At 27.4% G+C, this 14,314-nt stretch overlaps 2 protein-coding genes and 2 non-coding genes across 4 annotated transcripts; 1 reads left to right on the forward strand and 3 right to left on the reverse strand.

Moving 5' to 3' along the window:
- On the forward strand, window positions 1–1,411 carry LOC136088667 (uncharacterized). The gene is made up of 2 exons (XM_065812960.1): window positions 1–318; window positions 629–1,411. Exons 1-2 carry the CDS (start codon window positions 179–181, stop codon window positions 1,404–1,406), a joined length of 918 nt encoding a protein of 305 aa, XP_065669032.1. The 5' UTR covers window positions 1–178; the 3' UTR covers window positions 1,407–1,411.
- Window positions 1,412–1,491: 80 nt separating this feature from the next.
- On the reverse strand, window positions 1,492–2,514 carry LOC136088071 (uncharacterized). Its single transcript, XM_065811725.1, has one exon. It carries the CDS (start codon window positions 2,512–2,514, stop codon window positions 1,492–1,494), a length of 1,023 nt encoding a protein of 340 aa, XP_065667797.1.
- A 368-nt stretch (window positions 2,515–2,882) lies between these two features.
- On the reverse strand, window positions 2,883–2,954 carry trnag-ucc (transfer RNA glycine (anticodon UCC)). Its single transcript has one exon. It is a non-coding gene; the product is annotated as a tRNA-Gly (tRNA).
- Window positions 2,955–14,018: 11,064 nt separating this feature from the next.
- trnag-ucc (transfer RNA glycine (anticodon UCC)) lies at window positions 14,019–14,090 on the reverse strand. The gene has a single exon. It is a non-coding gene; the product is annotated as a tRNA-Gly (tRNA).
- Between the last annotated feature and the right edge of the window lie 224 nt (window positions 14,091–14,314).

Consider the following 14,314-nt stretch of genomic DNA (forward strand, 5'->3'; position numbering starts at 1 on the left):
TTCATACTGACGATAAAACACGTTTTAATTGTCGTATTTTAAACGCGTTTTACATTTTACTATTCTCATCAAATTTAAAATTGGTTTTAATTAAAACACGCAACGTTAAAAGTTGTTTTAATAAAACAACGTCGCGAGGTTGTTTTAATTGCGTTTTATTACCCTGAACTGTTTTTAAATGGCGGAGGAAAAAGCTGTTGCTGAAGAAAAAGTTAAATCTAGAAAGAGAGCTAGACATTGGGATGATGAGGAAACAAAAATACTAATTAGTAAATGGTCAGAAGATAATATCCAAGAAAAGTTGAAGTCATGCACAAGGTTTTGTTTTGTTTTTTTCAGTTAAGTTGGATCAAATTGAAATAACTTGTTAAATAAAATCAAACCACTCGTTACTAAATAGTTTAAATAAATCACAAATAGACAAGAAGTGATTACGAATTACATTAATATTGAATAAACAAGGAAATGAATGTTTATAAATTGTACTTTTTACAACAAGATATTTATTTCTCTTTGATAGTTAGCACAATATATATATATATATATATATATATATATATATATATATATATATATATATATATATATATATATATATATATATAACTTCATATTTTTTGGATTTTAGAAAAGGAAAAATTTGGGAGGAAATTTTGCTATTCTTGCAAGCTTCTGGATATGAAGACAGAGATAAAGAGATGTGTAAAACAAGAATTCACACATTGACAAGTGCATATCGCAATTATATTGATAATAAACGAAATACAAGTGGGACTGGTCCTTCCAAAAAACCATCCTGCTTTGATGAAATTGATAAGGTTCTTAGTGACAAACCAACCACATTACCAACTTTTTTGAAAAGTTCCTCAGGCATGAATGTTATTATTGAAAAAACTGCAGAAGTGAATAATTTTAATAATTGTGTTAATGAGTTAGTAAACTGTGAACATATAGACATTGAAACTACTCCGTCAAGTTCTAAATCTGAAGAGTTGGTAAAAAAAGATAATAGTTTTTACTTTAAAAAATCCAAAAAGAAAAAATCAAGAAGTGAGGTAATGTTTGAACAATTAAATGCCACTGTTAATAAATTTGTGACCTCTCAGGCTGATATTGATCATAAAATTTTAGAAAGTATTTTAGAAAACCACAAACAAGAAGAATCATGTGTTATATTAAAAGTTCGTCAAGTTGAAGATTTATATTTTATTGAAATAGAACTTTCATTGGCAGATTTGACACTAGAAAAACTTACTTGCACAATAAAAGAGGAATTTTCAGTTCAAGATAATGCATCTTTATTGATTACCAAGTTACCAAATGTACTTATCCGAAATGATAAGGATGTTAAACGTCTTAAAAGTGGGACTGAGATAGAGTTTTTAATTATGATTAAAAAAATGTGAAGCAATTTCTTTGTTTTGTTATTTTTTTCTCAAAATAAAATAAACCATGCCTTTTACAACATTGTTTGAAAAAAATCATTTACAACTAAACAGTTGTAAAATAATGTTTTTTTATGGAATTTCTAATAAACTCAGCTTTATTGTCAAGTTCAATGCAACTGTGGTTTAATATAGGGTTTACTAAGTCAATTTCTGTTTGTTCAATCCATTCATTTAAATACTTTTGCTTTGTCAAAGTACAGAAGTTATGTAGTATACAACATGTTGTAACAATATTGACTGTGTGTTCAACTGTTGTATCTAATCTCTTTAAAAGACATTGAAATCGACCTTTTAATCTTCCAAATCCATTCTCCACCACCACACGACATTTACTAAGAGAAACGTTAAACTTTGCTTCTTCTATACTAAGATTTCCACGATCTGAGTAAGGTTTCATAAGCCAATTTTTAAGGGGATATGCTGAATCACCAAGGATAAGAGGACCAATTTCAATATTATCAATTATTTTAGATAAGTTTGTAGGTAAAAAGGTTCTAGCCAGACACTCTTTATATAAGGGAGAATTTTTAAAAACCCTTGAATCGTGTGATTTGCCAGTCCACCCTACAAAAATATCTCTAAATAAATACTTGCTGTCTACCAATCCCTGTAAAATAATGGAGTGATATTCTTTTCTGTTTATATAGTCCTCTGAATTTTTATGAGGAGCCTTTATTCTTATGTGACATCCATCAACTGCTCCAACTACTTGTGGAAAACCATATAATTTTTCAAAACTTACTATAATCTCCATTGTTTCTTCCCTTGAGGGTAAGGAAATGTATTTCTTCATTAAGTTATCAACAAAATGTTTACAAATTCTGTGAACTATTGTACAAACAGTTGATTTTCCTAAGCCAAATAAATTGGCTATTGTTCGGTAATCTGCAGATCCACTTAAAAAGTAAAGTGTCACAGCTAACTTCATTTCTAAAGGCAAAGATTTACGAAAGTTAGTGCCTTGTATAGGCATAAAAGGTGAAACTTCCTTGCACAGATAATTAAAGGCTGCTTTAGACATTCTTATGTTTTTTATCCAATCATCTTCGTTCCAACAGTTTACCATTGTTTCGTACCAAAAGCTTTGACTGCGAGGTTTAGTCCAAATTTTTCTGTAAACCGCAAAATTATAAGCAGTATTACAGTTTATCAGTATGTGCTGCAATTGCAGTCTTCTTTTTTTCCTTGATATGTACAATAATACTCGTAACTTCGAGATCAAGTTTTTCTTTGAGAGCGCCATTTTCGAACGTTAATATAAATACTAAAGAACGTTCAATCTGAACGCAAGAAAACTGAAAACATGTTTATTATAAAACTATGTTTACATTAAAACATGTTTATTTAAAACAGAATTTAGTGTGAACTGGGTATTAGTCGCTATTTTTCACAAAACAAATTTCAAGTGTTTTCAAAAAAAAAATTTAAAATTAATGCGTCAGCCGGGAATCGAACCCGGATCTATTGCTTGGAAGGCAACAATGCTAACCGTTACACCACCGACGCTGTTACATGTGAATAGTATATTTATATATAAATAAAAATAATTAATTTTAAAATTTGTTTTGCTATTATTCATATTTTCATATAATAACTTTAGATAATGTACTGCCTTCTGTTTTGCATGTTATGTTAGGAATAGTATTAAAACTGTGTAAATTGTTATTGAAGGAATGTAAGACTTCAGATTCTCATTTTGATTCATCTTTATCTAGTAACGAATATGTGAGAACGAGTGAAATGTGGGCTGCTAATAGCGTTGAATAATCTAAAACAACAGAAGCCTTGCGTTTAATAGGGGAACAGTTTGTAGACATTGTAAATCTACAGGCTCGATGAATAGCATAAATAAAAACAATTTTTCTGAATTAGAATCCATATCACTAAACTCCTCCAATAAAAAAATCAGCATTAAAAAGCCAGAAATTTGTGCTCGCATTAGGTGTTTAATTTCAGAATATGATTGTAACATTGATTGGGTGCATGGTACGTGCCAAAAGTGGTTTCATCAGTATTATGAAATTATTGGTGATTCTGAAAAGAGTATATTGTGTGGTATAGAAAATTATGGATTTTTAACTTCTCAGGGTGAAGATATAGATGGTCTTGATTTGCAGGGCTGTCCCAAAAAGGTCTCTCATGGGGAAGTGGGGGTGTTGTATGTGCTTTTTGCCAACTAGAGACACCAAAAAAGGAAAAAAAAAAGGTCCTCAATATTTAACCTTTTCCAACTATACTTTAAATCTTGCCAACTGTAATGCTAAATGTACAAATAGGGCTGTAAATCCTGGCTCGTGTTCGTGAACGGCTCGGTGATCGGCTCGACAAGAGCTCGTTCATGTTCGGCTTAAATGGTAAACGAGCCGAGCTTGAACACCATAGGCTCGATTAAAGCTCGAATATATATATATATATATATATATATATATATATATATATATATATATATATATATATATATATATATATATATATATATTTATTTATTTATTTATTTTATAATAATATATATGCAATAAATAAAATTGTGATATTATATATATTAGTATATAATAAAAATATAGTTTATAGTGAACTATTAGAGTGCAGTGTTTAATAGGAATTATTATGTTTGTGAGAGTTTACATTATGTTTGAACTTTGAACATTAAGTTTGAACATTGAACTATTAGATTTAACTTTTATTTTGAACTATTAGATTTGTGGGATCTTATTTGATTATGTTGTTTATTTGCATGTTTAATAGACTGTAGGATTGTTTATGTTGTTTGTTGATTTGGACTTGCATTATTTACAAACGAGCCTTTAACGAACAATGTACAAATGGCCTATGTACAAATGTGCTAACTCAAATGCACATATAACAGCTTTTTTTTTTGGAGGGGGGGGGGGGGGGGGAAGGGGAGTTACTTTAGCCCCCCCCCCCCGCCCCGTTCGAGCCGGCTCTGTTGATCTGTATATCCATGAAATAATTTATTTTATACGCGCGCAACAAGAAGTTTTAGAATATGAATATACGCGATTACAGATTAAGTGTGAGGATCTTGAAAAAAAATCAAAAAGCGACATGGGCACTTATGAGAAAACTCTTCTACAGGCCTTCGATGATATGAATGTTTAGCGGCAAGCTTACCATGGTAATGTATTTGTCGGTAATCATCGCAAAACAGTTTTAAGAAACCACTTTAAACTTTGTAGTGTTATTGAGACAGCAATAAGATATAAATTTTTACGCGTGTTTAGCGTTTTTAATAATTTGCAGCATTTTTTGTATTTGTATATATATTTTGTCAATAAACAAATAAATTTACAATGTATTTGTAAAAAAAAAAAAAAAAAAAAAAAAAAAATATATATATATATATATATATATATATATTTATATATATATATATATATATATATATATATATATATATATATATATATATATATAGATATTCTTTAAATTCTGACAGGAGCAAGCAGAAGACAATACATCTTATCATCTTGCTCCTTAGGTATTGAAATAGTTTACTTACACGTTTAAATTCATAAAATATATAAGTATAAAATTAGTTCTTACATATTTAAGAGTTAAACCTATGCATACGTATTAGTAAATATATAACAAGATAAATAAATACATAACAAAACGAGTTAAAAATACAAAAAAATGTTTTTACTGGTTAGATTTAACAAATATTGTTTCACTGTTTTTTATAAGCTTTAATTGTTGTAATAGATTTTATGTCATTATTCAGGATCGAGTTCCACAGACGTGGACCACAACAAGTAATTGAGTAGTCCGATTTTTTAAGTGTTGTTGACGGAATGTAAAAGTTGTAAATAGAATGTCTTGTTAAGTATCTGTGATTAATTAGAGTGAAGCATGTTATTGTGAAGTTTAAATATAAACAATAAATTTTGATAAATATTTAGTTTGCATACATTTAAAGCATTAATTTCTTTTAGTAACGGTTTGGCGTAAGCATATCTATTTGCATTAAAAATTAAAGGAGTCGCTTGTTTTTGTTTGCAATAAATTTTTTTTATGAAGGCGCCTGATTACTTGCCCAAGCTATATTACAGTAACTAATATAGTTATGGATAAATGAAAAATATAAACTTTTAGACACATATTATTCAAAAGGTACTTCGTTTTGAACATGATCCCCAAAGTTGAAGAGATTTTATTTTCTAATAATTTAATAAGATTTTTCCAATTTTAATGTTCGTCAAATAATATGCCTAAAATTTTCATTGAATGGACTTTTTTATTTTAATATTGTTTATAAATAAATCCGGAAGTTTAAGGGGTAAGATACCAGATTTAGAGGGTTATGTGAACAAAATATATTTTGTTTTAACATTATTTAAGGAAAGTTTATTAGCTTAAAGCCAGTCCACAGTGATTAAGAAACACTTGAAATTTGGCCAAAATATGTTTTTTGAGCAGCGAAATTTAAACAATGTTATTAGCTAACTATTTTCTACAGTTTCTTATATTTCTAACGGTATAAAAATTAAGTACTGAAATAATAGATTTAATTGTTAATTTTTGTTTGAAAATAACCAAAAACGGCTCTTTTTTATCGTTAAAATTTTATCATCATTAAAACTTAATTTTCTCCCTAAATACAAAACCTTTCATTTTTATTTTCGTTGTATACAAAGATAATAGATAAATTTATCTAAATTTATTAAAGAAATGTATATATGTATTGATACATCTTATTAAAAATGCATTTAAAAAAATGCAATTTTTTTGAGTTTAAACTGATTTTTATAGTGCTAGGACTTTTTACCTTAGACTTCCTTCGCGAAGCCAATTCTTTTTTTAAAGAGAGTTTGTATAATTCTGTTAGAAACTAAAAAGGTTAGCTGCCCCAACTTGCCCCATTTTGAAATAATGTGGTTTTAAAAAGCTCATTTTGTAAAAAAAGTTAACGATGTAAAAGCTAATACGACATATATATATATATATATATATATATATATATATATATATATATATATATATATATATATATATATATATATATATATATATATATATATATATATGTATATATATATATATATATGTATATATATATATATATATATATGTAAATTATGTTAGTGCATTTTACAAATAGAGTGCTCAATGTTCTTAAGGAACAGAGCAATAATAAATTAGTAAAAAACACTTAAATAACTTTTTTCAAGTTGAAGAAAAAAGTTAGATAAGTGTTTTTTACTAATATATACATATATATATATATATATATATATATATATATATATATATATATATATATATATATATATATATATATATATATATTGCTCAGACACGTCAGGAAAAACTCTCAAATCATAAAATTTGAAGTTAATTTACATTGTATTAGCTTTTACATCGTTAATTTTTTTATAAAATGAACTTTTTAAAACCACATTATTTCAAAATGGGGCAAATTGGGGCAGCTAACTTTTTTAGTTTCTAACAGAATTATACAAACTCTCTTTAAACTAGTAAATCAAAAAAAAAATCTTTTTTCAAACCCATGCTTTATGCAAGCAGAATTCTATTGGGCCTAGAAATTCTTTTTTTGTTATCTTTTGTAGAAGGAAAAATTACTGTTACGTTTTTAAATTTTTTTTTATTAATTCGGTGTTCTTATGGGGAAATACAAATTAAATTTTTGTTAACTTAATTAACTTTTTTTGGTCAAATTTTTCCATTTCCTTGTATTGTCATCGAAAATGATTAAGTGTGCAAAATTTGAGCAAAATTGGTTGAGAAAAAAGCTTTCAAAAATTGATTTCAAATTTTGTGGCACACAAACATATATATATATATATATAGAAAGTAACCTTATATAAAGCATGGAAAAAAGAATTGGTTTCGCGAAGGAATTCCTTCGCGAAAGTCTTCAAAGACTAAGGTAAAAAGTCCTAGTACTATAAAAATCAGTTTAAACTCATAAAAATTGCATTTTTTAAATGCATTTTTTATAAGATGTATCAATACATATTTACATTTTTTTATAAATTAAGGTAAATTTATCTATTATCTTTGTATAAAATGAAAATTAAAATGAAAGGTTTTGTATTTAGGGAGAAAATTAAGTTTTAATAATGATAAAAGTTTAACGATAAAAAAGAGCCGTTGTCGGTCATTTTCAAACAAAAATTAACAATTAAATCTATTATTTCAGTACTTATTTTTTTATACCGTTAGAAATATAAGAAACTGTAGAAAATAGTTAGCTAATAACATTGTTTAAATTTCGCTATTTAAAAAACTATATTTTGGTCAAATTTCTAGTGTTTCTAAATCACTGTGCAGTCATTGAGATTTGCAAGTTCAGTGTTAACAGTAAAAAAAAAATACTTTATATTGTTAACAGAAAATAAAATATTAGTATCATCCGCAAAGAGAATAAAATTTAGGAAATTGGAGGAAAAATGGATATCATTTATATATATCAGAAATAGCAGAGGACCAAGTATTGAGCCTTGAAGGACACCATAATTAATAATTTCTATTTGCATACTGGTTAAGTCATACGTTACACGATTCAGAAGATCAGACTTAAGCCATTTTAAATTCGAATTCCAAATTCCGTAGTTTTGCAATTTATAGAGAAAGATTTCATGATCGAAAGCGTCGAATGCCTTCGATAGATCTACAAATACTCCCAGTGTATAGTTGTTGTCATCAAATCCTTTTAAAATACTATTAGCCAAATCAGCTATTGCATCCCTTGTGCAATAATTTTTTCTAAATCCATTTTGTTTATGATATATGATTTTTTTTTTTTTAAGGTATATGTGTGTTCTATTGTACATTACACGCTCAAGAAGATTTGAAAAACAGGAAAGTATTGCCTGTAGTTTGTTACTATTGATTCGTCGCCGTTTTTATAAATTGGAACTATTTTCTCAAATTTTAATTGATCAGGAAAGACTCCATTTTTTATGGAAAGATTAAGTTTAATCAAAAGTGGTGATTCTATAATACCATAAATTGCTTTCACAACATTCGTACTAACAACATCAAGACCTGCCCTTTTATTCGTTTGAAGCGTGTTAAAAGCTAAACGAAGCTCATCAATAGAAAGTTAAGAATCAGAAATTACAAAATCAGATTTTTTCAAAAAAGACTTAAATGATTTGTTACTTGGACAGATTTCACTGGCTAATTTGTTCCCAATGTTTGTAAAAAAATTATTATGTTTCTCAGCAATTTTTTTCTTATCAAAAATCTCACCATTATCCTCAGTTAAAAGTCAGTTGTTAAAACTAGTTTTTTTTCCCAATTATTTTGTTTATTATAGTGCAAGTTTTTTTAGGATTTCCTATCGTTATACAGTAAACTTGAAGAGAATTTTTTTTTGATTGCTTTTTTATTTTTTCAAAATATTTCTTGTAATTTTTATATTTCGTTTCGTTATTAAAGGTTGTTTTTTTTTAAAAAATTTCATAAAATTTTTATTTTTTTTTTGACAATTTTAAAAGTCCTTTTGTCATTATGCACATTTTTAGATTTTATGGTTTTTTTAATTTTGGGGAAAGCTTTGTTATATTGCTTAGTAAATACGCGGATAAAAAATCATATGCTTCACATGCGTCACTACAATCGTTCAATAGTTCCCAATTGATTCCTGCAAAAGTTTTCGAAAATGCGAAATAGAACCGTCGTTAATTTGCTTTATATATACTGTTAAGGGTTCTTTGATTTTACAGCTTTCAGCATTTGTTGTTAAAAAAATAGGGAAATGATCACTAATACTTGTTTTTATGACACCATTCTTTATTTTCTATAGTTTGATAACTAAAACAGTTTCTTGCTTATAAGAATCCTCAAGTAAAATGATTCTAATTAGATGCCTCTGCAGTTATATAAACATTATTGTTTGTTACAGTCTGATCATAAAGAAAATTTTTGGTTTGTGAATTAAAAACAACTAATAATAAGAATAATAATAATAATAATAATAATAATAATAATAATAACAATAATAACAATAATAATAATAACAATAATAATAACAATAATAATAACAATAATAATAATAATAATAATAATAATAATAATAATAATAATAATAAGATAAATCATTGAATGGGGCATCATTTGTTTACCTTTACTCCAGAAGAAGCATGAAGAGCACTTAGTCCCAACATTTAACACTAGAATTCAGTCAGATTATAAAGAATATTTTTGTTATGGAATGGAAATAAAACTAATATCAATTGCATGTACAAAGATCGTTTACTACTTAAAGAACATACCATATATTAACTAAAAAAAAATTTATTTATGACAATCCTCAAAAACGAATTATCGAATTATTTAAACTGCCTATATTATTATTTATATTTATAAAAAGTGTTATTTTTCTACAGAAAAGTATTAATATCAATTTAAGTGCCAAGAAATTATTATACGACCGAAAAGCAAAAATAATTCAAAACTTATTTATTTTTTTAAATTTTTTTGTAATATTTTGCGATTTTTTTCCGCCTTTTGTAGTGCCTGTATCAGTTCACACTTGGTGTAATTAAAGTTTATATGCTTTAAAATTGGTCTAGCTATGTTTATACTACATATAAGTCAACAGAAACATAATTTTTCTGATTATTTTTGCTAAAAAGTACTATTAAAGTTTCGAAATTCTTTGGTTCTTGATTTATTTTGGCTTCTTTGTTATTTTAGTACTGTTAAATCTTAGTTATCATATACCTATATAACATATACAAATATATGTTGCTTTAAATACTGTTTAATCACGGCTGTGCAGCCATGATTAAACAGAATTTAAAACAACATTATATATGGCAGTGCCGTGGCTAGTGGGATTGAAACATTTTTCCAGTGAGCAAATCCAGGTTTCGCGTTTTTTATAAAATCCTGACCCGAGTATAATAAGTGCTTGAATATCGAATTCATTTTTTATAGTGTATAAATTATAACAAATTTTGCTATATTGTATTAAAAAGAATTATTTAATATAATAAACCTATTAAATTATCTATCTATTGCAAATTATTATAAGAAAATCAGTATAAACGGTTTAGATAAATTTAAATGATTCGGGTCTTGATTTTACAAAAAGCGCGGAAACCTGGATTTGCTCACTGGAAAAAAGTATCGACCGGATAGTGGTTGATACTTTTTTCCGGATATTGAGACCTTATGGCCCAAAATCTTGAATCATATTTCAATAGGTATTATTAAAAAAAAAACAGCTGCAGTACGTAATAACTTTATACTAACGGGTGGCCTAAAATATTTAAGAAAAAAATAATAACTTTTGTTGCTTTTTTTTTTTTATCTTTTTGTCATTTAAACAAACAATTTATTAACATACTTAGTTCAAATACCTGGAGGGCGCTATGTTTTGACTTAATTTTATAAGTTTTTATATAGAAGTACAAACTTCTAATACTTTTTAGTAATATTAAATAAAGGAAAGTTTTTAAGATTTCTTGAGCCCAAATGACTGGTTTTTTTAAGAGAGGGCTCCGAACTACTAGCTACACCACTGATTATATTATTTATAATTGTTTTTATTTTCTTTTTTTGCTAAATATTTGAAACATTTAACAATATCTTCCATTATTATCTTCCATTACTACAATATCTAAATCCAATATCTAAAAACACGGCAAGAAAAACAAAAAAAAACTAATTAATAAATCAAGCAAAAATAGTGTTTTCATTAAACAAATAGCAAAGAGTAATTTGTTAAACTTCGATACCAAAAACTTTACGAATATTTGCTATTCGATTTTACCTTCGCCGGTGCATTACAACCGATCCAGTTACATTAGCCCCAAATTCTAAAACAAATAATTGTTAATAATTTAAGTTATTAATTATAAATTTTTTAATTGAACAATTATTAAGTATTAAGGTGGTACTAAAACGATTATTAATAGGTTAATTAATGTATTAAAAAATTGCTAATTAGAAGTTTTAAATATTAAAAGCTATAATATATAAATTTTGAAATAGTTTGTAACAAAAAAAATGTTTTTGCCTTGTTTTCCCAAATCTAGAAAATACAGAAAAAGAAAAATACAGAGAATGGTATATCTCAATAAAACTTTACAATAACATAGGCCCCATATAGTGTAAGAGTTGTACTAAAATCATCTACTGTATGCATTTAGTTTAGGAACTTTATAAATACCAGTAGCACCTTTATTCAAACTGTAATGTTGCAGATGGAACTCCAATCTCCAAAACCTTTTTTCCAACAAAAATATTTTTTGGGCATTTTTTCAATATTATAGAACTTAATGTATTTGTACTTAAGCGTCTGTTTCAGTTTAGAACATAAAACTTGCAGTCATGATTTAATAAAAATAATGTGGTTTCAGGTATTTTATTAAAAAACTTTCTTGCAAAGGTTCAATGTGACCCCTTGTTTGAAAATATGGACATATTACTAGATTTTTTTCTTGTTGATTCACTTTTTTTGGTTTATTAGGTGCCCCAAGAAGTCCTTTACGGTCTTATCACATTTTATCGGTCTTATCTTGTTATGACTGTTTTTTATTGATTCTATTCAGAAAGCAAATATAAAAGTAGAGACCTTCGACCTTTCAACCAAAATGAACCAACTTGAAACAGCTATTCTAGTCATCATTTGGAGCAACATTATGGAGTAGTTCATTAAAATTAAAAAAAAACGACAAGATTGCTTTAGATATGGTTGAAAAACTGTACAACCTCCAACATCTTAATGTGAGCAAGTTCGTTCCAATTTCGAGCAAAATAATATGGAAGTCATTTCTTTGGTTAAAACAGACGAATACGCTTTCGATAAAGAAAAGTATTCAAAAACACGCAAAAGGCCTAATGATGAAACCAATAGTATAAAAAATATTGTGTTTTCTGGGCGGTCTTATATGATCGCTGAAAATAACGAAATCGATGACAAACAAATGAATGAACAAGCTAATGAGCGACACATTCTAGATTGATTTCTTTTTTTGGTTTTTAGGTGAACCTCCCTAACATAAACGGGATTGTCCATAAATTACGTCACGGGACTTGTTACTACAGAGTTACGATGTTGCAAAGAGGCAGAGGGATTAAAAAAATTAATAATTGTTTGACGTAATTTATGGACTTGTGTGATTTGTGTGGACTTCAGAGACTTGTGTGACGTAATAAATTACGTCACACAAGTCTCTGAGATCCCTTTCACCGCAGAAAAATTTGTGTCCGTTATTCAACTGATCTCAACTCTCACTTACTGAACGAATATCTTTATTTTGGAGCTTTTATTATGACTTAAGAAATAGGCAAATCTTTCTGCACTAATTAAATCTAAGAATCTAAAATCAACATTTTTCAACATTGACGTATTTTTTCAAAACTTTTTAAGCACAACTGTTCTGAAGAAGATCTATTTTCAAATATTCATAACTGTTGAAATGGTTATTTTCAAACGTTCAAAACTAAACAAAAATGGTTAAAGCTGTTTTTCGTTCGACTTGGCTGCGCAAAGATTTTTTTCAATTTAAGCATTTTTTTTTAAATAAGAAACTGGTAGTTGAAAAAATAAAAACTTTAACAAGCTATTAGCAATAATATTTAGTATTATTGCTAATAGTTTTTTAAAGAAAAGTATATTTCTTAATTTTTCTTCAAATTTCCGCGGAACCTGATATTTAAAAAAAAAAAATTTTAAACATCTTTTTCTTTTTAATTTCAATTGTATCGTATTTGCACGTATCTTACGGTAATATACTTAGTGTGCTTTTGATATCTTTCTATTCTTCAAATAGAAAACCTGATATTGGCAGTGGCGTATTTAGCATAGGGCGAGGGGATAAGCGAGCTGCTCTCCCGTGCTTCCTAAACCGGTCAACTGACGCCCCCTAAAATGTTAAGTTTCTCATCACAAAGTTCTGCGTTTATTTAAAACGGAAACAGAAAACTAGGTATAAACAAACCATCGTTTACATACCTGCTTTACAAATTCTTTAAGCAAAACGGAGACGTTTTGTTTAAAAAAAAAATCTCTTATAATCATAATGTACAGTCAATAGATTTTTAACATAGTTAAGTGTATCAAAACGACTGTGAATGTACAGTGACAAATGTTCATAAAACTACAATGACTTTTCAAACGGTACACAACTTTTTTTTTTAAAGGAGAATAACAAAAAAATGTAAGTTAACTGATTACAACATTGTGGAGAAATGTAGATTTGTTTTTATGTGTTAAAATGTTTTTCGGCAAAACTCGTATGGCACCCACTCCCCACTGAAAATCTACTCGGTACGGCCCTATTTTCAAAGATGTGCATACATCAATATCTCCTATTGTTTAAAAAAAAAGAAGAAATATTTAATATTATTACAAAGGTTGTTTAAAAAGATATTTACACTAATACATATTACTGACAGCTATTATTAAGAAAAAAATTTACTTTGCTGTTAACTTATGCAATTTTTTTCTGCGTGTTTGCATTTCCAGCGGTTACAAATTAAGGTTATTTTTGAAATAATTTGATAATGATAAAACCACCGTAATTTTAACATAAAAACCACAATTACAACTAAAAAACTCCATCAAAATCATGCGTCAGCCGGGAATCGAACCCGGATCTATTGCTTGGAAGGCAACAATGCTAACCGTTACACCACCGACGCTTGCCGATATTCTGAAATTAGTTATAATAAATTATAAATTATCATACAGCAAATAAGTTGTATGATATCAAAAGTTAAACGTTATGAAAAGAAAATGAGAACAGCCAGGGCGAGTTTAATTACATCTTGGCCTCCTGGCATTTTACGCCGTCTGTACCCTGTTGGTTTCCCAGTATTCTAATTCAACAGCAGTTAAATTTGAATTCTGGGAAAATAACAAAAGT

This window comes from Hydra vulgaris, chromosome 12, assembly GCF_038396675.1.
Source record: "Hydra vulgaris chromosome 12, alternate assembly HydraT2T_AEP".
Classification (NCBI taxonomy): domain Eukaryota; kingdom Metazoa; phylum Cnidaria; class Hydrozoa; order Anthoathecata; family Hydridae; genus Hydra; species Hydra vulgaris.

What these genes read in the sequence shown, in the direction of transcription:
- LOC136088667 (XM_065812960.1), top strand. Translation starts at nt 179, where the DNA reads ATGGCGGAGGAAAAAGCTGTTGCTGAAGAAAAAGTTAAATCTAGAAAG. An exon ending in AAGTTGAAGTCATGCACAAG is followed by an intron (nt 319 to 628) that starts GTTTTGTTTTGT and finishes TTTGGATTTTAG; the next exon opens with AAAAGGAAAAATTTGGGAGG.
- LOC136088071 (XM_065811725.1), bottom strand. Translation starts at nt 2,514, where the DNA reads ATGGTAAACTGTTGGAACGAAGATGATTGGATAAAAAACATAAGAATG.